Raw genomic sequence first — 24,214 nt, 5'->3', positions numbered from 1 at the left:
ATGTACACAGAAAAATGATGAAAATAATAGGAAAACAATAAAAGAGAGTTAAGTATTTAAAGCTATACCAAAACCAGAAAGATTTCTAAACATTGTAAATGTAAACATCATACCACTTCAAAACGTTAATAATGAAATACTATTTTATAAAATATATGGAAATTGCTTGTGTAGATAGATAGATAGATAGATAGATAGATAGATAGATAGATAGATAGATAGATAGATAGATAGATAGATAGATAGATAGATAGATATGAAAGGCACTATATAATAGATAGATAGACAGATAGATTTTTGAGGAAATATAATTGTGTATAAAATATGGGGTATATGGTATGTATTTTACTGTATATGTTTAACCAAAACAAGGTTGCCAGTAAGATTTATTTTTAACTACCAATTTTAAGTCACGGTTGTGCTGATTGCAAAGGTGGAATGCTCTGGTTGACTAAAACGCGAGGGTTTATCAGGTCCTGAAAAAATATTCCAGCCCAAAGACAGCTTAAAATCTGCCTTGTAGCGCCAAGAAAACAGCCCAGCAGCTGACGTAAATGAATTAACGGATCGAAAATCGGACGGCGAGTCCCCCTCAGAGATTTGTGAGAGATAGAATAGCTCAGGTTTTTAGAAGGGAGTGGTGATAGAATAGGCACAGTCTTGCCAAATAGAAACTTGAACTTATTTTTAATTCCTAGTTATTGGTCAGGGTTGTGAAGATCGACAAGATTACTGTACAGTACGTTGCATGGCATTGGAGTCAGCGCCACCTCCTGTAGAGATATAGAAGTACTGTATACGGAAAAACGCAACGCTAGAATGATGAAAGGGGTTTCAAAAATAGCTAGAAATACCTGGTTATTTTTGATAAAAAAAGACAATTTTTCCTCATGGACCCCGATCAAAAATTGACAGATTGAGTGGAAAACCACTAACCTGGCAACACGGCAAAGAAAACATTTGGTTATGTTGAAATGATTGATGAGCGGCTCCTTCAATGAATTGTTGGGTAAAATGATGATTGACAGAAAATCTTGCCAGTGACTTCGGTTCCCCCCACTTTGTATAGGAATTACTATAAGGCTACTCAAAAAATTAACTATGTAGGAGGAGCACCGCAATCATTTTCATTGAAGTCGTGCCTAACCACACCTCTCTCTTGACTTTCTTACTCACGTCACTCTATAGCACGTGACCGTCGACGTCACACTCATATTCTCTGCCTCCCAACCCGGAAGTAAGAAGGATAGTCCAGTGTTGTGGAATCTTTGCAAGTGTCTGTGGTCGGCACTAGGATGTCGAGGTAATTTTTGAAAGTGGTTTTAAAGGTGCAGCTGAAATGGCAGTGAGAACAACCTCAATAAACAACTTCATATTTTTAACCGATTGCTTTGTTATCCATTTTCGATAATGTTTTTCGACATAATTCAGGACTAACTTACATAGTATGATTTGTATAGGTGGGTTTAAGTTGTAGGTAAGTACTCTTAATTTTTTGTTGATCACAACAGTATTATTATTGTGTGGAATTCTAGGTTCGTTTGTGTAAATGAATATCTTTTCAGAATTACATTTTTTAAATCTGCTCTCAAACAGATTCAAATGATCGAGCAAAGCCGGGCCCGAGTCATTGCTCAGCAGTACCTGGTGACTTTAATCGCGTTGATGGGCGTACACCTCGTACGAGCCGGTACTTCTGATGACAACCTTGGTTTATGTTTTTTGAAATGGTTAACGTGTCTGACACATTTTCGGGCCGTTTTGAGTAATACACCCCTTGTTGTACGTTTTGCGATGTTGTGCATATTTACGCAGTGACAAAAAGCAGTGACAGGCAAGACCTTGTCGCAAAGGTGGTAATCTGGCACTGCAACAAACTCGATGGGCTGTATTAATCATTAGACTTTTGGTGAAGCAGTAAATAACTTGAGAGTTGCAAGTCGTTGCTTATTGGAATTCTATATTGTTCAGAGTCATACTATGACAAAGTTGACGTTCACCTTGTAGTCGTCTCATTTGGAGACCGATGGGAAGAACTGAAAAAATTAACTGCATTAATTAAACCTGTCCAGAAATATCTCGATATAACTTTTAAAAAACAATTTGCTTTTAAGCCAACAGTCCGAAGAAAACATTTTTACTGTACATAATGGAAGAGAAAGAATTCAAAAGGAAATGGCTAGGGCTTGAATAAGCATCTTGAGAAACAAGGCATGATCTGTAAGGCAGTATTGCCCTTAATGTCTCGTGGTATAAATACGATTTTTTTACGCGTTCCCCCACATGTCTGCATGTTTTTTTTTTCCACAACACAGGCCCAGGACATATGTGTTAAGTTGATTGGTGATTCTAGGGTGGGCCAAACATTCGCGTGTATTCCTGATGCTGCTGGGTTAGGCTCCTACAGACTGGGATTAGATGGAGCAATTTTGATAGTGCTGTCTTGTGTTTTATAAACAGCATGAAATAGCAAACATTTAAACATAGTATTTTTCACGCTAGATTTCGCAATTTTTCTTTTAGAAGAAAACACTGGACATGGAGGGTGGTATTTGAAAACATCTGATGTTCAGTATCTTGTAGTACAAAGTTATCCAAAGGGTAGGATATTCACATATTACCCAAAATACAACGTTACATCAGTCAGAGTGTGGCATAAAACAATGTCCCAAGTTAAAAAATAGTAAAATGATACATTAATAAAGACTTCTGCAGCAGAGTGTTTGAAGGTGCTTTGCTGAAACGTATTGAAGAAAACCCACAAGAAAACACAGATACCTGTAAACTAGCATGAAAATTTTCGCATAAAATTTAATTTGTCACATGCAATTTTAGTGTGTCACTTAAGAGAATCTGACATAAAATGTAAATATTAATAATAAACCACAACCCCCCCTCCCCCCATACACACTTGAGAAATTCTGGCTTGGGTGATAAGAGAGCTGCTGCTGTCAATAATACACTCGTATGTGACAGTAACATGTAATGAGATCTGCTCTGTTGTAATGCAGGTTTACATTTAAAACATTAACATTTGATTAGAGCACGTCCAGCTTGTTGTGTCCACCAAAGGAATTGCACAGAATGATGTATTAGTAATGTTGCTATGTTTACTTCTGTTGTAGGATTGATAGTAGAAATATACTACAGTGAGCGTGGAAAAGGGTAATAATTCCATGTAATAACAGCTTAGCCTCAGTAAAAAATGTGGAAAAGATTTTAAATTTTAACTGTTGGCAGACAATTGGTAATCTTCATATTACTCTTATTTTGATAGCCACTATCCCATGGTGCTTTATGTTATGGAAGTATATTGCAATTGTAAAATAACTTTGCATTCTCCAGCCTGTTTAATCTGTTTCACGGTTGTGTGGGGCAGGATCCCATCCTGGCAACATTGAAGAAAAGGCAGGAAGCAATGTTCAGAGTAGAAAAATGTATATCTGCGTTATGAACCCAAGTCTAGATTTGCTCTGATATTTGTATATAACCTTAACAAGTTGCCCATTTTGGTCTTAGTTTTCAAATTAATTTATTTGATATTGCCTCTCTGTAAGGTCCCACATATGAAATTTTCAAAAGAAAGTTACAAAAGAACATTCATTCTAGGCAAGTCCATCCATCCATTTTCCAACCCACTGAATCCTAACTACAGGGTCACGGGGGTCTGCTGGAGCCAATCCCAGCCAACACAGGGCACAAGGCAGGAACCAATCCCGGGCAGGGTGCCAACCCACCACAGGACACACACAAACACACCAGGGCATGTCAAAGCTAGAAAGTAATACAAGACTAGGTAGGCAGACATGCGAAAACTCAAAGCTTGGTGTAATCCATTGTAATGTGAAGTATTTAACGGTAAGAAAAACTGAACATTCAACATATGTAGAAAGTTAGTAATTCATTTTTAATGGTTAATTGTAGCAGTTGCATGTGAATGTTAGATCATTTGTCCAGAAAAATGTTTGTGTAAAATACACACTGATTTATAGAGCTATTTAGACATTTTAAGAAGTTTCAGTTGTCACTTGAGTATAAATGATGCTCATTTATTTGTTTAGTTCCAAGCTGGTGAGATTAAAGAAAGAAAAAAAATAGTTACTTGATGTTGGATACTTGTGCTTAAAGGCTGAGGTTTGCTTTTGCTATAACTATTTGGATATCGCATGATATTTGATTGAGCCGCCATTTGCTGTAATAATTGTTTAAGTCATTTGTGTTAGATGCATAGATTCTTTTTTCCCCTCTTTTTTCTGGCTTTGTTCTGTTCATTCAAGTTTTTATAACAATGCGTGTACAGCATTATGTTCATATTGTGCTTGCAGGGTTTAAGGTATGGACTTTTACTGGGTCACTGAAGGGCATTCTCAGTTTTGTTTTTGAATCACTCCATTGTTCCTTTTAGGACTGTTGAAGGGTTGCTCTTCTCCCAAGCTTAAAAAAGAACAACAGACTAACTTAAGCTCCATTGAAATTCTTGCATAGTCTGTTGATAAGATACATCCCCATATCATGTTATTGCTAATACATTTTTTTCCTAAATAGGTTTTTTTTTTTCCTGATATAGAACATAGAATTTTGAATCTTCCCCTCAAAATTTCTCTAAATTTTAGCTTAAATATAGTTTTGATTTATTCTCATGGTTTGTGTTGAAATTAAAGATGGGCAACTGAACAATTCTTTTTGAGTAATGCAGTCTGTTTTGGTGCTATTGACATAGTTTACTGGTGAATATTTTCTCCCTTCTTGGCCTCTGAATTCTGTAGGTCTTTCAAGGTGACTGATGGCATCTCAGTAGTTTCTACTGCTGGGCTGAATGCTAAGTTTTGATAGATTTTTCCATTTTTTTAACATTATGTGTGCAGCATGATGCATATTCCCTTTCCTTGGATTGTGAAATAAAGGTAATTGAAGGAGTCTCTAAACAGTTTGATAAAAATGTGTATGTTTTTGTAAGGTTTACATTTTTTATTTACTTTTGCCTTTATTTTTATTCTTTTTTACTTTTAGGTTGAATGTATGACAAGTATGTTCTAAATAGACTGGCATTTTTAATCCAGTGATCGTAAATTCTTCCATGATGGACATATAGGGACAAACGGGAAGGTAAATTATGTCATCTTTAGAGCTTGTGAAAACTTATAGCTGTGCAGGAATCTGAATGTCTATGCAAGCAGCATATTTCAGTATTTAGCAGAGAAATGTCTGCTGGCAAATTTTTATTCTTTACATGTGATTTTTTCCAATAAAATAAATAAAATCTTCACACTTTTACAGGGCATTTTTCTCTATGCTTTAATTGTTTACCAGTTGTTTTCACTGCTTTTGTTGTAGCTGAAATATAAAGTAATCCGTAAAATGTGTAATGAAGCTAGGGATTCACAACATTTTGCACACAAACCTACCCTTGTTTGTTTTTTTTGCATGCATCAGTTCTTCTAAATGTTATATGTATAATTGTTCAATAGTAAAACGTTTAGAAATATGACAATGCTAATAGACTAGTTTTATAGTAAAAATGTAATATTTAAAGAAGTATAGTATAGGTTTTCAAACTTTCAAAAAGTGTCTGTAAATATACTTATGTATAACTGTACATATGCTAGATTAAACATTTGTTTAGGTACAATAACAATATCTTAATACATAATTCGCCTGCCTCTTCACTCACTCACTCACTCACTCACTCATACACTCACGTCCATCCAAAGCCGAATGCTCAGTCGCCTTCTGCGCACGTCCGATACCGAATGTGCAGTCGCCTTCTGCGCAGCTGCCCGAAAAACCTTACAAGACCGACATCCAACCCCAACATTGCGGCAGGCAGCGGATTTACGGCCGCAAAAATTCAAAGAGAAAGACGACTTCGATTAAAGCTCTAGAGGCCTGAAAGGTGATTTCGACTACAGCTTGAGGCCTAATTACGCATTCTGATTCAATTATGCATTCATTCAATACACCGATATCAGGTTTGTGGTGCTTATACTTATTACTATTCCATATTGTACTGGAACATTCATCATTCAGTATTATACTATAGGCCAGGAAAATTCATCAACTAACAGTACAAGCCTGTACAGTAATGAGTAAAGCGGACTACAATCATTACAAAACAACTTCTTCGTTACTTATCATTTGTTCTTCATACACTGCTGACACAAACTTGTGCCCGTTTCATCTTACGTTTGTCTGAACGGGCTCTTTGTCTAGTTTATTTATATAGCACATTTTCATACAAATGATGTAGCTCAAAGTGCTTTACAGGATGAAGAAAGAGAAAAGAAGACAAAATATAAAAAGAAAAATTATGGAACACTAATTAACATAGAATAAAAGTAAGGTCTGATGGCCAGGAAGGACAAAAAAAAAAAAAAAACTCCAGACGGCTGGAGAAAAAAAAAACACAAAATCTGCAGGGGTTCCGAGGCCACAAGACCACCCAGCCCCTAGGCATTCTACCTATACCTATAAATGACCTCAATCAGTCCTCATGGTTTTCAGGCTTCACATGGAAGAGCTTGATGATGATGGTCGTGTGGACTTCTGGCCTTTAATCCATCAATGCAGGGACCACATGGTGCTTTGATCAGGTGGTAGTGGTGCAGATCGCCACCACAGAAAACCAGGAAAAGAACAGCAAAGAAAGTAGGGGTTAGTACGGATTTGGAAGCCACCATGAATGATATGGAAGAAGATGACTAATATCGTAAAAGCTCATTACTAATACAATGGTTAATTTTCAGAATATATCTAATCTATCTTTTCTGTTGTAGAAAAATAAGCTGATGGAAGAAGAACAATGCTTGACTAATAATGGACTATTTAGAGATCCTGCCATGGAAAGCCACGACTTTTCCTCATCTAGAAATAACTACACATGTACATTAACACCCGAGCTCATTGCCAAAGCAAGAGAGGAGCTCCAAGAAAAACCAGAATGGAGACTTCGAGATGTTCAGGCTCTACGTGACATGATCCTTAAAGAACACCCACATCTTAGAACTCGCATTGATGATTCTTTCCTTTTGCGATTTCTTCGTGCCAGAAAGTTTGATTATGACAGATCTCTGAAACTTCTTGTGAATTATTATGCAAGCCGCCGCAGTTGGCCTGAAGTGTTCCAAAATCTTAGACCATCAAATGTGAAACATGTATTGGATTCTGGCTTCTTAACAGTCCTTTCACAGCCTGATCCTGATGGCCGATTTGTTTTGTGTCTTCGACCAGGTAACTTTTTATTGGTCTTTTGTTAAAAATATTCAAGGGTAATTAAGTGCTTAATTGTATTTCAATCAATTGATGCAATTTAACCTCAATTAATTACAATAAGCATTTCTGAAAGGTCTGAAGCTTTTACTTCGTGTGCTGGAAGTAAATGGAGCATGCCAAGCAATGTGGTGCTTTAGCTACTTAGTTATTATAAACTTCTAATCTGTGGCTAAAAGAAATTAATTGGATAATTTATTTTTGTTTTAGTTGCAAAATGTTGGACACTTCTAGTCTTTACAAATCTCATTGTATTATGTTTTATTATACTATACTGTTAGTATTAGAAGCTGCTGATATTTCTAGGGTTCACAAAACATTTATTTTTCGATATATGAAATGCACCGTTCACAACATAATTCTAAATGTTGACAGCAAGAAATAATTAACTTTATTTAGTTAAGATTAGTCAACAATTCTTTTATGAATAATTGGCAGACAGGCACATCTACTGTATGTTTCATTCTGGGATTATATGGGCTGTAAACTGAGTAAAAGCCAAGTATTAACAGTTTTGTTTCATTAGGTCATTTTGAACGAGAATATGGGCAACACCAAGCAATGGCTGCTCACAGAAGATGGCAGAAAAATTAGTTTATACTGCATCTCAGAAAGATATCTGGCTAAACTGTTTTTAGTATGTCAGTGTAACTAACTAATTTCTTTCCACTACAGGATCTGTGTACCTCATCAATGTTTGGCTTGGCTGAAGTATTCAGTGTAGGAAAACACAAGTAACCAAAATGAACAAAGAAGCCATTCTCTGCTTGATATTTTACATAATATAGACTTGCCACACCTGTTGCTTATATATGGTATAAGCTAAATTTGTACTATCACAGAGACTGAAAAAATATCCATCCATCCATCCATCCATTTTCCAACCCGCTGAATCCGAACACAGGGTCACGGGGGTCTGCTGGAGCCAATCCCAGCCAACACAGGGCACAAGGCAGGAACCAATCCCGGGCAGGGTGCCAACCCACCGCAGGACACACACAAACACACCCACACACCAAGCACACACTAGGGCCAATTTAGAATCGCCAATCCACCTAACCTGCATGTCTTTGGACTGTGGGAGGAAACCGAAGCGCCCGGAGGAAACCCACGCAGACACGGGGAGAACATGCAAACTCCACGCAGGGAGGACCCGGGAAGTGAACCCAGGTCCCCAGGTCTCCCACCTGCGAGGCAGCAGCGCTACCCACTGCACCACCGTGCCGCCCCTGAGAAAATATTGTCAAAGAAAAATTGTTTATGAAGTTGTAGCCTATCAACCATCCAGCCCTTGCTGACTCGTCTTACAGTGCATCCAGAAAGTATTCACAGCGCATCACTTTTTCCACCTTTTGTTATGTTACAGGCTTATTCCAAAATGGATTAAATTCAATTTTTTTCCTCAGAATTCTGCACACAACTCCCCATAATGACAACGTGAAAAAAGTTTACTTGAGGTTTTTGCAAATTTATTAAAAATAAAAAAACTGAGAAATCCCATGTTCATAAGTATTCACAGCCTTTGCTCAATACTTTGTCGATGCACCTTTGGCAGCAATTCCAGCCTCAAGTCTTGTTGAATATGATGCCACCAGCTTGGCACACCTATCCTTGGCCAGTTTCGCCCATTCCTTTTTGCAGCACCTCTCAAGCTCCATCAGGTTGGATGGGAAGCGTCGGTGCACAGCCATTTTAAGATCTCTCCAGAGATGTTCAATCGTATTCATTTCTGGGCTCTGGCTGGGCCACTCAAGGACATTCACAGAGTTGTCCTGAAGCCACTCCTTTGATATCTTGGCTGTGTGCTTAGGGTCGTTGTCCTGCTGAAAGATGAACCGTCGCCCCAGTCTGAGGTCAAGAGCGCTCTGGAGCAGGTTTTCATCCAGGATGTCTCTGTACATTGCTGCAGTCATCTTTCCCTTTATCCTAACTAGTCTTCCAGTTCCTGCCACTGAAAAACATCCCCACAGCATGATGTTGCCACCACCATGCTTCACTTTAAGGATGGTGCCTGGTTTCCTCCAAACGTGACGCCTGGCATTCACACCAAAGAGTTCAATCTTTGTCTCAACAGTCCAGAGAATTTTCTTTTTCATGGTCTGAGAGTCCTTCAGGTGCCTTTTGGCAAACTCCAGGCAGGCTGCCATATGCCTTTTTCTAAGGAGTGGCTTCCGTCTGGCCACTCTACCATACAGGCCTGATTGGTGGATTGCTGCAGAGATGGTTGTCCTTCTGGAAGGTTCTCCTCTCTCCACAGAGGACCTCTGGAGCTCTGACAGAGTGACCATCGGGTTCTTGGTCACCTCCCTGACTAAGGCCCTTCTCCCCCGATCACTCAGTTTAGATGGCCGGCCAGCTCTAGGAAGAGTCCTGGTGGTTTCAAACTTCTTCCACTTACGGATGATGGAGGCCACTGTGCTCATTGGGACCTTCAAAGCAGCAGAAATGTTTCTGTAACCTTCCCCAGATATGTGCCTCGAGACAATCCTGTCTCGGAGGTCTTCAGACAATTCCTTTGACTTCATGCTTGGTTTGTGCTCTGACATGAACTGTCAACTGTGGGACCTTATAGAGACAGATGTGTGCCTTTCCAGATCATGTCCAGTCAACTGAATTTACCACAGGTGAGTTCCAATTAAGTTGTAGAAACATCTCAAGGATGATCAGGGGAAACAGGATGCACCTGAGCTCAATTTCGAGCTTCACTGCAAAGGCTGTGAATACTTATGAACATGTGCTTTCTCAATTTTTTTATTTTTAATAAATTTGCAAAAACCTCAAGTAAACTTTTTTCACATTGTCATTATGGGGTGTTGTGTGTAGAATTCTGAGGAAAAAAATGAATTTAATCCATTTTGGAATGAGGCTGTAACATAACAAAATGTGGAAAAAGTGATGCGCTATGAATACTTTCCGGATGCACTGTACACCCTGATATGTTAAGTATGTGCTGTTTGTAGATTCCTCACAATTCTGTTTGTTAGGTTCACTTGGTCAAAAACATTGAGTACCTTAATTATAGCAGGTGTTGAAAATGCCTGCAGTGCTAAATGTGTCTGTTAATTAATGGCATCAGTAGATTTAATTCACGCAAAGGAAATATTTCATTAAATGGAGAAAAAAGGAATTCTGGATCAATAATGTGGTTTGTTCATCCCAGTAAATATATTTTAGCTATGTAAATGTGCAAATATACCAGTAAACCACAAAGTTAAAACCACTGACAGGTGAAGTGAGTAACATTGATTATCTCTTAACAATGGCATCCGTCAAGAAATAGGATATACTGTAATAGGAAACAAGTGAATGGTCAGTTCTTGAAGGTGATGTGTTGGAAGCAGGAGAGATGGGCAAGTATGAGAATCTGAGTGATTTTGCCAAGTCCAAATTGTTATTGCTAGACAACTGGGTCGGAGCATCTCCGGAATGGCCTGTCTTGAATGGAGCAATGGAAGAACGTGGCCTGTTCTGATGAATCTCCTTTTTGTTTTGATCATGTAGATGGCAGGATGTGCGTGTGCTGTTTATATCTGAGGAAGAGATGGCAGCAGGATGCACAATGGGAAGGGTGCATGCTGGCCTAGGCAGTGTGCCGCTCTGAGTAATGTTCTGCTGAGAAGCATGAGTCCTGGCATTCATGTGGATATTACTTTGACTCATACCACCTACCGAAATATTGTGTTAGACCATGTACACTTCTTTATGATAATGGTATTACCTGATGCCAGTGGCTTCTTTCAGCAGAGCAATGTGCAGACATTGTTCAGAAATGGTTTGAAGAACATGACAAGCAGTCAATCTAATCCAGCATCTGTGGGATGTATTGGTAAAACAAGTCCAATCAGTGGAACTCCACCTCACAACTTAAAGGGTCTAGTCCTAAAGTCTTGTTGAGTCCATGTCCCGATGTGTCAATGTTGTTTTGCAGCACACGGGCGGCGGGATGCACTGTATTAGGCTGGTGGTTTTAATGTTGTGACTGATTGGTGTTTATGTATTCCTATATACAGCCTTTATAAAGAAGGAAAGTGAGAGTTTAGTGTTCAGCCAGAGTACCTCTTTACACTGCCAACAAAGTCTGATTCATGTAGCTGCACTTTTCAAAGAGATGAATGGGCTTATGTAAATTAGCCATTTATTAATTAAAATTATACTGATTTGTTTTTTAAATATTTTGAACAGTAATTGAAAATAAGATTAAGTGGTTTTATAAACCTTTCAGGTAGAATATAGACCAGCTCGTTTTTAATGTAAAGGCTGCTGATCACCTATACATTTAATCTGCAGTATTTAGTGATGTCTGTGACACTTGATCCATGGCTGTATACAGCATTCATCTTTATTACGTTACCTGTTGAAGACAGGCAGTATCAAATATTTTTAAAATGTATTTTTAAAATGTATTTAATGTAATACCTCTTGCCCTACATGTACTAGGGCTGTCAAATTAGCTAAAAAACAAGGTTTGAATATTCAGATTAAAAAGGACATGTTCAAACCCATACAGACAAAATAAAATAAAAACAAGAGTACTCGGGGAACACCGTAGGGTAGTATTATGGCCGTCAGACCTTTTTTTTTTTCTTGTTTCGCTTGCAACTTAAAAAAAAATCCTTGGTATTTTTGTGAACGTGACATGCTTTTATTCATGTCCTACCACACTATCTTAATTGGGTTCAAGTCAGGATTTTGACTAGGCCACTCTGAAACTTTCATTTTGTTTCTTCAGAGCCATTCAGTTATAGACAGTAGTAGACACAATGTGATGTTGTATTTTGTGTCTGTGTTCTGCTCTATCAAATTGTGGACTGTTGGAAGTGCAGAATTCATGGTTCTCTCAGTAACTGCAAGTCTTCCAGGCCCTGAGGAAGCAAAGCATTCCTACACATCAGATAGACAGATAGATACTTTATTAATCCCAAGGGGAAATTCACATTCTCCAGCAGCAGCATACTGATACAATAAACAATATTAAATTAAAGATTGATAATAATGCTGGTAAAAAACAGACAATATCTTTGTATAATGTTAAATGTTAACGTTTACCCCCCTGGGTGGAATTGAAGAGTCGCATAGTTTGGGGGAGGAACGATCTCCTCAGTCTGTCAGTGGAGCAGGACAGTGACAGCAGTCTGTCGCTGAAGCTGCTCTTCTGTCTGGAGATGATACTATTTAGTGGATGCAGTGGATTCTCCATAATTGATAGGAGCCTGCTGAGCGCCCATCGCTCTGCCACAGATGTTAAACTGTCCAGCTCCGTGCCTACAATAGAGCTTGCCTTCCTCACCAGTTTGTTCAGGCGTGAGGCGTCTTTCTTCTTAATGCTGCCTCCCCAGCACACCACCGCGTAGGAGAGGGTGCTCGCCACAACCGTCTGATAGAACATCTGCAGCATCTTATTGCAGATGTTGAAGGACGCCAGCCTTCTAAGAAAGTATAACCGGCTCTGTCCTTTCTTGCACAGCGCATCAGTATTGGCAGTCCAGTCTAATTTATCATCCAGCTGCACTCCCAGATATTTATAGGTCTGCACCATCTGCACACAGTCACCTCTGATGATCACAGGGTCCATGAGGGGTCTGGGCCTCCTAAAATCCACCACCAGCTCCTTGGTTTTGCTGGTGTTCAGGTGTAGGTGGTTTGAGTCGCACCATTTAACAAAGTCATTGATTAGGTCCCTATACTCCTCCTCCAGCCCACTCCTGATGCAGCCCACGATAGCAGTGTATCAGCGAACTTTTGCACGTGGCAGGACTCCGAGTTGTTTTGGAAGTCCGATGTATATAGGCTGAACAGGACCGGAGAAAGTACAGTCCCCTGTGGCGCTCCTGTGTTGCTGACCACAATGTCAGACGTGCAGTTCCCAAGACGCACATACTGAGGTCTGTCTTTAAGATAGTCCATCAAGCTACTATCCTCATGCTTCACTGTAGAGACAGTACACAACATAAATGAGTACACCTTACTCTGAACATAGAAATATATCTCTGTCAGAAACGGACCATTATAATTCCCTGCAAAATTTAAATAACACCAAAAGTTATGTCCTCAATATCAATATAATAAGTAAATTAGACAGCTTTGCATAAATCAAGAATGGTAAAAATGAGTATATCCATCCATCCATTTTCCAACCCGCAGAATCCGAACACAGGGCCACGGGGGTCCGCTGGAGCCAATCCCAGCCAACACAGGGCACAAGGCAGGGAACCAATCCCGGGCAGGGTGCCAACCCACCGCAGAAAAATGAGTATATCCTTAAGTAAAATTCTACTAATATGTAGTGTTATAGTACTTAGTTTGCATTAAATTACTTTTTAGTACAGCATTGATCCTTCATAGCATTGAATATACAAGTTTACATCATAATTCCATGTTTATCCTGTTCCATTCCTGGAGAATGAGCTCCTTGAGTGCTTAGAGTTTTAATGGGGAATTCTACAGAACTTGTGTTTTCAAAATTTTCCACAAGTGCTCAGTGGGGTTAATGTCGGGTAAGTCCAGCATGTTCACTTTGTGCTTCCTTAAGAATTTGGCAGTGGCCTTGTAAGAATGATTGGGTTCATTGTCATGTTGAAAAATTGGCCATTAACCAAGGTTTTGAGAGAGGACGGCATCTTTTCTTTAAAGATTTTGCAATATGTTTATGAAATCATGATGCTTTCAATGAAGCACATTTCTTCCACACCTTCAGGACTCAAACATCCCTATGCAAGAACTCTGCCACTGTGATGCTTCACTTATGAGAACCATAAACTTCTTACTATACACCTCAAACACAATGCCATACATTTTGGACAATTATCACATCCAAAAACATTGATTTTGGTCTAAAAAGACTGTGGAATAGGTTCTTAAAAGCCTTTACCTTACTTAATAGGTTTCTTTGCAAAGGCTGAAACAGGCTGCCTTGTGCTTTGGTATCAACAGTGGTTTCCTGCATGTACAACAACCATCCACCTCTGAGGAGTGCGAGTCTTACTGTATGCAAAACAGTCACTCCTGTTTGGCTTTACATAACATTTTGCCAGCTCTGAGGCTTTTTTTCTCTGTTAGGAAAACGATGGCCTGGAAAATGTCAGGGTGTTTGATACAAATCCATACTTTTTGAATTTCTGCATCACTTTTGCTATTGTATTTGGCTTAATAAGGGTGATATTCTAATGTTATTGTACCCTTGTCCTCTTTTGTGTACTGAAATAATTTACCTTTTTAAGTCTATAGGCAATAATCTAGGAGTCATTCGATGGGAAAAGTAAAACTCTTAAGGTGAACTGGCTACCCCTAACTAGCCTTAACAAACCAATTTTATTTATTTTTTTAACAACATAGCCTTTTATCATTGCAAAAAAAGTCATACTTTTCTAATCAGTATTGGTATGTTTGGTTTCATTGATAACTGATAAACCAGTGTTGCTGACACACTACCATCATATTATAGGAATCCAAAGTTTTTACTTGTGAAGAGATAACTGGATTAATTAGGGTTCGGTTTCAGAAGTGGTGTACTCATTCATGCTATTTACTGTATGATATACTTGCTGTTGCATGCTGTCTTAGTTTTATGCCAGACATTCTTTAGACTTGTCTGTCCATTGAGAATTATTTGATAACCAATAACGGCGCAGTGCACGATAAATGTGCAGTGAACACACCTAACTTGTTCATTCATAGTTTTCATACTCTTTCTCTGAACGTTTAGCATTTGGTTGCTCAGAGGTTGATGCACTTGCTGCTTCCTGAGCAGCTCTTATTTCCTCCACTCTAGCGGCCCGCTTCTTCCCTTCTTTCGTCAGCATCTTCATCCATCCATCCATCCATCCATCCTCTTCTGCTTGTCCGAGATTGGGTTGCGGGGGCAGCAGCTTGAGCAGAGATGCCCAGACTTCCCTCTCCCTGGCCACTTCTTCTAGCTCTTCCGGGAGAATCCCAAGGTGTTCCCAGGCCAGCCGAGAGACATAGTCCCTCCAGCATGTCCTGGGTCTTCCCCGGGGCCTCCTCCCAGTTAGACGTGCCCGGAACACCTTACCAGGGAGGCATCCTGGAGGCATCCTGATTAGATGCCCGAGCCACCTCATGTGACTCCTCTCGATGCGGAGGAGCAGCGGCTTTACTCTGAGCCCCTCCTGGATGACTGAGCTTCTCACCCTATCTTTAATGGAAAATCCAGACACCCTACAGAGGAAACTCATTTCAGCCGCTTGTATTCGTAATCTCGTTCTTTCGGTCACTACCCATAGCTCATGACCATAGGTGAGGGTAGGAACGTAGATCGACTGGTAAATTGAGCACTTTGCCTTGTGGCTCAGCTCCTTTTTCACCATCACCGCACCGATCCGCCTTTTGATCTCCCGCTCTATTCTTCCCTTCACTCGTGAACAAGACCCCAAGATACTTGAACTCCTGCACTTGGGGCAATAGGTGAAACGGTTTGCGAGCTACAGGTGATTTAAAATCCTGGACCGACAAACGGACAGCCATGGTAGTGTATTATATATAAAGATGCTTGTGTATCATCCAGGTTGGTCTTTGCAAATACAAGACGAACACAATTTTATTTTTGGATAACAGAGAGTCACACCTTGCTACTCTCCCATGAATCAATTTTTCACTCAATGTTTTTCTTACCATAGAGTCATGAGCACTGAACTTGGCTGAGGCTAGACAGACCTACAGTTCTATGTGTTTTTCAGAGATCCTTTGACTTCTTGAATGAGTTGTCACCATGCATTTGGGGTAATTTAGGCAAGTCAGCCTTTCCTGGGAAGATTCACCACTTTACCAGATGTTCTCCATTTGGTGATAATGGCTCCTACTTTGGTGCAGTGAAGTCCCCATATCCTTAGACATGACCTTGTAATACTGTATCTTTCCTCATTGGTAAATTTCCTCATCTCTTCTGCAATTTCCTTTGACCAAGGCAGTGTGTTCATCTAGAAACCTTCGGGTGACAACTTCACTGTCATGGTTAAGGATAAAAATAGGCGAGGTTAAGATTCAATAGAGCTGGCTGTAATTGGGTGTATCTGTGTTCAGTTATCTGACTCTAGCTATTAATTAACTTGGTCTGCTCTTTAAGTAAGTACAGTAAGGGGGTGATTACATTTTCATAATTCCCAGTGAATAATAAGCAGCTTTGTTGTTATATAGAAAATATCTGCAATGACAAGTTTTGAACCTTGGTAATTATTGGTTACTATTTATCCATAAATAATGTCTACTCATTTTATGTTGTGATTAAAAAATTCAGGCACTAGTAGAAATAGCTTTAATAAAAATATATTGGTTATTATTTAAATGGTCTGTTAACTTTGTGTTGCATTTTAAAAACCACAGGCAGTGTAACAGGACTAGTATGCATATCTCTCTATTATAAAAAAAAAAAATCTTGGGAGAGAGACTAGGGAGACGAGGCATGATCTTCTCAGAAGACAATCTGACGTCCTGCGAGAGACACTATAACGTCACGTGAGACAAGGCAGTGAGACAACATTTAAAACAAGTTCACCGACATCTAACCTAGCAGTTGTTGGAATGCTTTTGGCAGACACACTTTATGTGCTCCCAGCTCTTAAAACAACGACAAGCAGAACTCTCAGCGAGCCAGCAGATGATCCGACCGCTTCTCCTTAGCGTGTGTTAAGCCCCCCCCTTCACAACGCGAGCGGCAGAGATGCGAAGTGGTAAAAGGACAGCTGCTGTACAGGCTTGTAAATGATCGACGCGCAGCGTGACAAACAAAACACGCAGCTCACTAGCAGCAGAAAACCAGCAGATGATACAACCACTTCTCCTTAGCGTGTGTTCAGCCACCTCCCTTCACAACACAAGCAGCGTTATACGTCCTGCGAGAAAGATTTAACCACGCCCAAGGCTGGAAATAAAGGACAGATATTGTTTTTACAAAAGTTTTAAAGTAAAAGTGAAAATAATGCATATGTAACAATTCCTATGAAAATAACAATCTCTTTAAATTGTATATCCGGTAAACCAAACCCGGGGGTGGGCGAGCAAGGCCCAGAGCCCCCTAGTATATATAAAGGTTGACAACCACTATGCTAAAGAATTTATATTTTTAAAAATGCCTTTATATTCTCAGATGTTGGCCATTTTTGTAACATTTTTTTAATATTGTCATGGTAATTAAAAAATTCTTATTGTCTGAGTGAATTTGGTTATGCTTATGTGTGCCCTGCAATAGACTGGTACCTTGTCTAGTGCTGTCCCCAGAATCTTGAACTGGATTAAGCCGACTTGAACGTGTGTACAGAGACGCATTTTGTGTGGACTGCTTTACAAATTAAAATTGTTATATTAGTATACAAAGCCTAAGGCTTTGAATTGTACTTACCTACGTTCTAAAATTCTGCTTGCTTTTTGCAGGAAAGTGGAGACCAAATGATTACCCATTTGTAGATAATATTCGTGCTATGTACTTGACTTTGGAGAAATTAATTCAGTCAGAAGAGACTCAGGTCAATGGGATTGTTATTCTTGCAGATTACAATGGTGTTGGTCTATCACAAGCATCCCATCTGGGGCCTTTTCTAGCCAAAAAAGTGGTAGGCATTCTCCAGGTAAGTCATGCTTTAAAATTTCCTTAAATGCTTTTTGCCTCAAATATGTGTTTCTGTGTGGTGCATGGGAATCAGTAGTGTTGTTGTGCAATTTGCTGGTTTCACAATAAAGACCGTATGTAAAGAAAAAACATGGACAGCCAAATATTCTGATTATTATTTCAAATGAACAGGACTGTTTTGAATATACAGCGCCCTCCATAATGTTTGCGACAAAGACACATTTTTCCTTGGTTTACCCCTCTGCTCCACAGTTTAAAATTGCAAATCACACAATTCAGAGATGATTAAAGTGTGTGTTGCAGACTTTTATTTCAGGTTATTTCCAAACATTTAACACCATGTGGAAATTATAACACATATTATATATGGTTCCCACATGTCGGCACCATAATGTTTGGGACAATTGGCGTCACAGATGTTTGTGATTACTCAGGTGTGTTTCATTGCTTCATTAGTGCAGGCATAAGAAACCTTTGTGTGCTTCTATCCTTTGGAGTCTGTAGTTGCCATTGTTCAACATGAGGACAAGAGCTGTGCCAATGAAAGTCAAATAACCCATTATGAGGCTTAAAAACAAGGATTAAACCATTCAAGACTCTGGTAAAACCTTAGGTAAGACTTAAGTCAGCAGTCTGGAATAATATTAAGAAGAAAGAACACACTGGTGAGCTCAGTAATCACAAAGGAACTGGTAGGCCACAAAAGACCTCCATTGCTGCTGACAGAAGAATCCTAACTATGGTAAAGAAAAAGCCCCAAACACCTGTCCGACAGATATGACACAGTATTCAAGAGGAAGATGTGACGACTACCAACAAAAAACTTGATGAACAGAAATACAGAGGCCACACTGCAAGATGCAAACCACTAGTTAGCCACAAAAACAGGATGGTCAGATTACAATTTGTGAAAAAGGGGTTTAAAGAATTCTGGAAAAAAATCTTGTGGACAGATGAGACAAAGATGAATCTCATCAGAATGATGGGAAGAGCAAAGTGTGGAGACAGAAAGTAACTGTCCCAAGATCCAAAGCAGACCACCTCATCAGTTAAACATGGTGTTGGGAGAGTTATGGCTTGGCTTCATTGACGATGAAACTGATGACGACAGTCGCACAACAAATTCTAAGGTGGAATCAAAGAGTTCCATCTTTTCATTCACTCACAGTCGTATCCTCAAACCCACCCCATTTGGACAACTGTGTCGTTCAGGAAGTGTGCACCCATCAATAAATAATTATGTGACGTATGCTACGCCGCGGGTTGGCTAGTAGTTTATAAATGTAAAAAGTAGCTTAGAGCTGTTTTTCTTGTATTTATATAAAAGAAGCTTTCTGTTGGACAGCCAAGTGCAGCTTTGTAGGTTTATATCAGATATCAGAAAATGACGGCTATGCATCCATTTTGGTAGTGAAAAACTGTTTATTTATTTATCTTGTGTATATTTCCTTAAATGAAATGAAGAAAAAAAGCTTAATTGGTCTGTATGTTATAAATTACATAAATATATTAAAAGTAAACGATAAATTTTTATAAAATATAAAAAACAAAAGTTTTAAACCATATCATATTCTTGTCCATTTTACTAGTTTCTTATATTTCAGGATGGATTTCCAATTCGAATAAAAGCTGTAAATGTTATTAATGAGCCTAGAATATTCAAGGGAGTATTTGCCATTATTAAGCCATTTCTGAAAGAAAAGATGGCTCAGAGGGTAAGTTGACATCATTTGATCACATGGCAGTTTCTATGCAGTAAACTGGTCTCTTTGGTTTGGTCAGTTTTTTTTTCCTAGAGCAGCGTCGGATTGTTTGTCCATTTGTGTTGCACATTGAAAAAGTAGCTGTGCTCTACGTCACAAGGTTGATGGCTCATTTCCCATCTCTGACAATTTAAAAAACATAAGCAGTTGTACTGAGTACTTTGTGATGGTTTTCCTCTATTGAACTATATAAAAATCAAGGTTGATTGCCTTGTTATCTCCATGAATACAAAGGAAAGCTTCTAGGAAGTAAGTCAAATAAGTTCAATTTTAAGGATTACAATGTGTTTTTAGTTTCCATATAAAGTAATAATATACAGTATTGATTTTTTGAATTTACACACTGCAGTATTTAGTATGCAGTATGTCATCATAATTTAATGTTTTCATCATGTGCCCGTGGAAGTGATGTAACTTGACATTATGGCTTTGTGTTGCAGTGCACAGCATTTTTCACTTCTTTAGATTTTGACCATGTTAATGCGGTCACAGTTTAGTAAATAAAAGGAAATGTAATAAAGTTAAAATCTGTTAACACCTTAATGCATTAAGTTGAAAAAAAAATATATTTATGAGATAACTGCTTCATCTGTTTAAATTAAAAATTTAAAAAGCTGCCTTTTAAACCTGAATTTGAGTTTTTCACTTAGGAAATGTAATAAAGTTAAAATCTATAAACACCTTAATACATTAAATTGAGAAAATGCTAAATATTTATGAGGGCGGCTTCATCTGATTAAACTTAAATTAAACATAAAAAACATATAAAAAAAGCTGTCTTCCATCCATCCATCCATTGTCCAACCCGCTGAATCCGAACACAGGGTCACGGGGGTCTGCTGGAGCCAATCCCAGCCAACACAGGGCACAAGGCAGGAACCAATCCCGGGCAGGGTGTCAACCCACCGCAGGACACACACAAACACACCCACACACCAAGCACACACTAGGGCCAATTTAGAATCGCCAATCCACCTAACCTGCATGTCTTTGGAATGTGGGAGGAAACCGGAGCGCCCGGAGGAAACCCACGTAGACACGGGGAGAACATGCAAACTCCACGCAGGGAGGACCCGGGAAGTGAACCCAGGTCCTCAGGTCTCCCAACTGCGAGGCAGCAGCGCTACCCACTGTGCCACCGTGCCGCCCAAAAGCTGTCTTTTAAACCTGAATTTGAGTTCTTCATTTAAGTTCTAATTATTTGCATACTTGGAGTAAATTCAGAAGTACACATTAATGATATGTAACAAATACATCTACAAGGTTCAACCCTCCACATTTTATATTTAGCTTTTGCTTGTGGACAGAAAAACAGTAATTAGTGCCAGTGTGAGTTCCTAGGGTCAAATCTCTGTGCATATATAGTGTCTGTGTGAGTGTCCTCTGTGTAATGCAGTTTCTTCCTGAATTCCGACAATGTATAATTTTAGTGTGTACATTAATTTTTGATTTTTGTTTTGGCCTGGTATGCATGTTTGTATTTGTGCCTTTTATTTAACTGATGTACAATACAGAGTTATTCTTCATCTTCTGCCCAGTACTGCATATACTAGATAAAATATCAAGAATTGCAGGAGTTTAGTTACATATTTATTGTATGAGACACTTTTTTTTTCGCATAATCTTTAATGTTTACATATGTTGTAACATTCAGAAGAAATTATTAACCCAAGAATAGCAATGTACATATTCAGGTTTTACTCATAATACATCCCTTCTCTGTGTTCTTTACAGTTTATTCTTCATGGTTCAGACCTAATCTCTCTTCACCAAAGGCTTCCCCGGGACATTCTTCCCGAAGAGTATGGTGGCACAGCTGGAAAACTAGATCCTTCAGAATGGTGGAGTACCTTGCTGAGTTCAGAAGAGGAGTTTGTTGCCGAGTTCTGCCAGTCATTCCCACTTGGGAACACCGATTCCAATGACCCGTTCATTTTTGAAGGGGAACCTACCCAATCTCATTCTGAGGATTCTTACAGGGGATTAAGGTCACAGCTATATTACTGTTACTAACAGCCCAGCTTTATTTTGTGCTGTTCTCAAAAGTGTTCATATTTTGCGGTGACTCACTTGAATCTCATATACCCAGATAAAACCAGTGAAGGGTATTGGTAATTGTTTTTTTTAACTGGGAGTTTTGGGCCGCATGGTATACAAATTGGCAATGCTTAAAAGAAAAGATGAATAAACATTAGGTAAATTGTCCCAGTATTTAAGGACTCTCTTTAAGCACTATTTCTTTTTTTTATAAGTAAGAGATAAGTCACAGAACTTGTATGGATTAGGTGAAGTTCAGATTTGTATATTGCATTGATTTGCACATCACGTTATTTTTAGTGGTTTATAAAAGAGAGAGAGAGAGATTAAGCAAATTCAACAACAAATTAACTTGTGAAAGTGTATGCATTGGTTTCATTAAAAATAATAAGGCACAGATTAGTAGTGTAAATAAGTCACAATACTAAATACCATCTAAACATTCATTAAAAATTTTTAGAACATGTAATGGGCTTTTATAAGCTAGGACTCTTATTTTTGCACAGTAAAATTTACCATTGTTGCGCTGTTTAAGTGATGGGCATTTTGCTTTTCTTACAAAGCATTTTTTAAACTAGTACAGTTAGACCCTGCAAAATGTCAAGTAGTTTACTGTTATAGTTTTATTCCACCATATTCTGCTATTTGTGTGTGTGTGTGTGTGTGTGTGTGTGTGTGTGTGTGTGTGTGTTCACTCAGTATAAACCGAAACTACCAGAGTTAAGTTTTTTTTTTTTTCTTTTTTCAAAAAAGGACCATTCTTTTTATATACAGTAGCATATTGTCATTTGAAAAATTAAGTATTCTCATTAAGATGTTTTGTCTTGGGCGGCACGGTGGCGCAGTGGGTAGCGCTGCTGCCTCGCAGTTGGGAGATCTGGGGACCTGGGTTCGCTTCCCGGGTCCTCCCTGCATGGAGTTTGCATGTTCTCCCCGTGTCTGCGTGGGTTTCCTCCCACAGTCCAAAGACATGCAGGTTAGGTGGATTGGCGATTCTAAATTGGCCCTAGTGTGTGCTTGGTGTGTTTGTGTTTGTCCTGTGGTGGGTTAGCACCCTGCCCAGGATTGTTTCCTGCCTTGTGCCCTGTGTTGGCTGGGATTGGCTCCAGCAGACCCCCGTGACCCTGTAGTTAGGATTCAGCGGGTTGGAAAATGGATGGATGGATGGATGTTTTGTCTTTTTTAACATATGTGGATGTATCAAGGTTTACTCTTCATTTAAACAGTATCTTAGATAAAGGTGAGATAACAAATCTCTCACATATATATTTTGTAGTCCAGTGTATAAATAAAATAAACCCGGGGACAAATAAAGTTTTATCTATAAATGCAAATTTCACATGTGTTAAAAATAAGCATACCCCCTATATTCATCATTACCTCAAATACCCAAAATTAGAATCTAGTAATATGATTAGAACATCTTTTAGGGAAGATTTTGCCTGAACCCGTCTTATTTAAACCCCAGATATTTAGTTTAGTTTGCTGCTTGTTATTTAAGTGTGGGTTACTTCCATGCCGACATGGAAAGAGAAAGAAGGCTTCATGCACCTTTGAGTCTGGGAAAGGATTTAAATGGATCTCCAAACAACTGGAAATCAACCCTTGCAGGGTCCAGAAGATTATCTATAATTAGAGAAAGCTTCAAACAACTGCCAACTTCTCCAGGCACAGTGAGTTCAGCCTGAGAGTAGAGCACAAGATTGTAAAAGAACCCCACAACTTCATCACTGGACCTGTGATCCAATTGTATCACCTTTTATCTAAAAATACCACTTAAGTAAAGATAAAATCTTTATGTCCACACATATTAAAAAAGAAAAAACATTCGTAATTTAGTAAGTAATTATACTTAATTTACCACATGATTGTATATAATCGTAATTTGCTAACCAAAGATAAGTTGTTGAGAATGTTGGATCATTAAATGATGGAGTATTGTTTTTTTAAATCTGGCAAAACAAAATAACAAAAACGGAAGCTTGCTGGTCTGTGTGACCTGTGAAGCTCTTTGACACAGCTGATCGTGGTGGGGTGTAGTGATGCTATTAGATACTGGAAGGAGTGGAGGAAGGGGGTCTTGGGTGACCTCGTGGTTGGTGTCTTCCTGGCTGAGGACAGAAGTGAAAACGTATCAGGCTGCTGTAACAGCCATTGTACAACTGGCATCAAACCCTGAAATGGACAGACTACTGTATGCTTGTGTGTGTGACAATATAATGTTGTGTTTTTTGTTTTTTTTACATTTAAGTAGTTTGCATATTAAAGTATTCTGTACAAATGTTGGAATGATTATGATTTCATTATCCTTAATGTAATTCTGAACTGTCTCATGTTATTGCAGTGTGCACAAGAAGCTCCAGCATTTTAATGCTGTGATAGGTTGTGAAAGCGGGCATTTGACTTCAGACATCGTAATCATATCTTTGTTGCCTTTCTAATACTATAAATAGGACTCTTCTCTCTGCAAGTGATGCTGCGTCCATGCTTTGGATCTCCTACACTGGGTAATAACCACTCTGTTCTGTGTATGTGTGCTGAGGTTCTCACATGTTATTCTGAACTCTGT

At 38.9% G+C, this 24,214-nt stretch overlaps 1 protein-coding gene across 4 annotated transcripts; it reads left to right on the top strand.

The window, feature by feature from the left end:
• Positions 1-1,191: 1,191 nt before the first annotated feature.
• ttpal (tocopherol (alpha) transfer protein-like) lies at positions 1,192-23,930 on the top strand. Of its 4 annotated transcripts, none has more exons than XM_028812053.2 (6): positions 1,192-1,303; positions 5,011-5,106; positions 6,774-7,227; positions 17,650-17,843; positions 19,450-19,560; positions 21,343-23,930. In XM_028812053.2, exons 3-6 carry the CDS (start codon positions 6,786-6,788, stop codon positions 21,619-21,621), a joined length of 1,026 nt encoding a protein of 341 aa, XP_028667886.1. In that variant the 5' UTR covers positions 1,192-1,303; positions 5,011-5,106; positions 6,774-6,785; the 3' UTR covers positions 21,622-23,930. The 4 variants fall into 4 exon arrangements, with proteins under 4 accessions (XP_028667886.1, XP_028667889.1, XP_051788548.1 ...); XM_051932588.1 differs by lacking the exon at positions 1,192-1,303 and adding an exon at positions 1,310-1,460; XM_028812054.2 differs by lacking the exon at positions 1,192-1,303 and adding an exon at positions 1,310-1,477.
• Positions 23,931-24,214: the final 284 nt, after the last annotated feature.

This window comes from Erpetoichthys calabaricus, chromosome 10 (assembly GCF_900747795.2).
Source record: "Erpetoichthys calabaricus chromosome 10, fErpCal1.3, whole genome shotgun sequence".
In the NCBI taxonomy this organism is placed as follows: domain Eukaryota; kingdom Metazoa; phylum Chordata; class Cladistia; order Polypteriformes; family Polypteridae; genus Erpetoichthys; species Erpetoichthys calabaricus.
The sequence above is the reverse complement of the archived record's forward strand: the minus strand, read 5'-3'. Positions and strand labels throughout refer to the sequence as shown.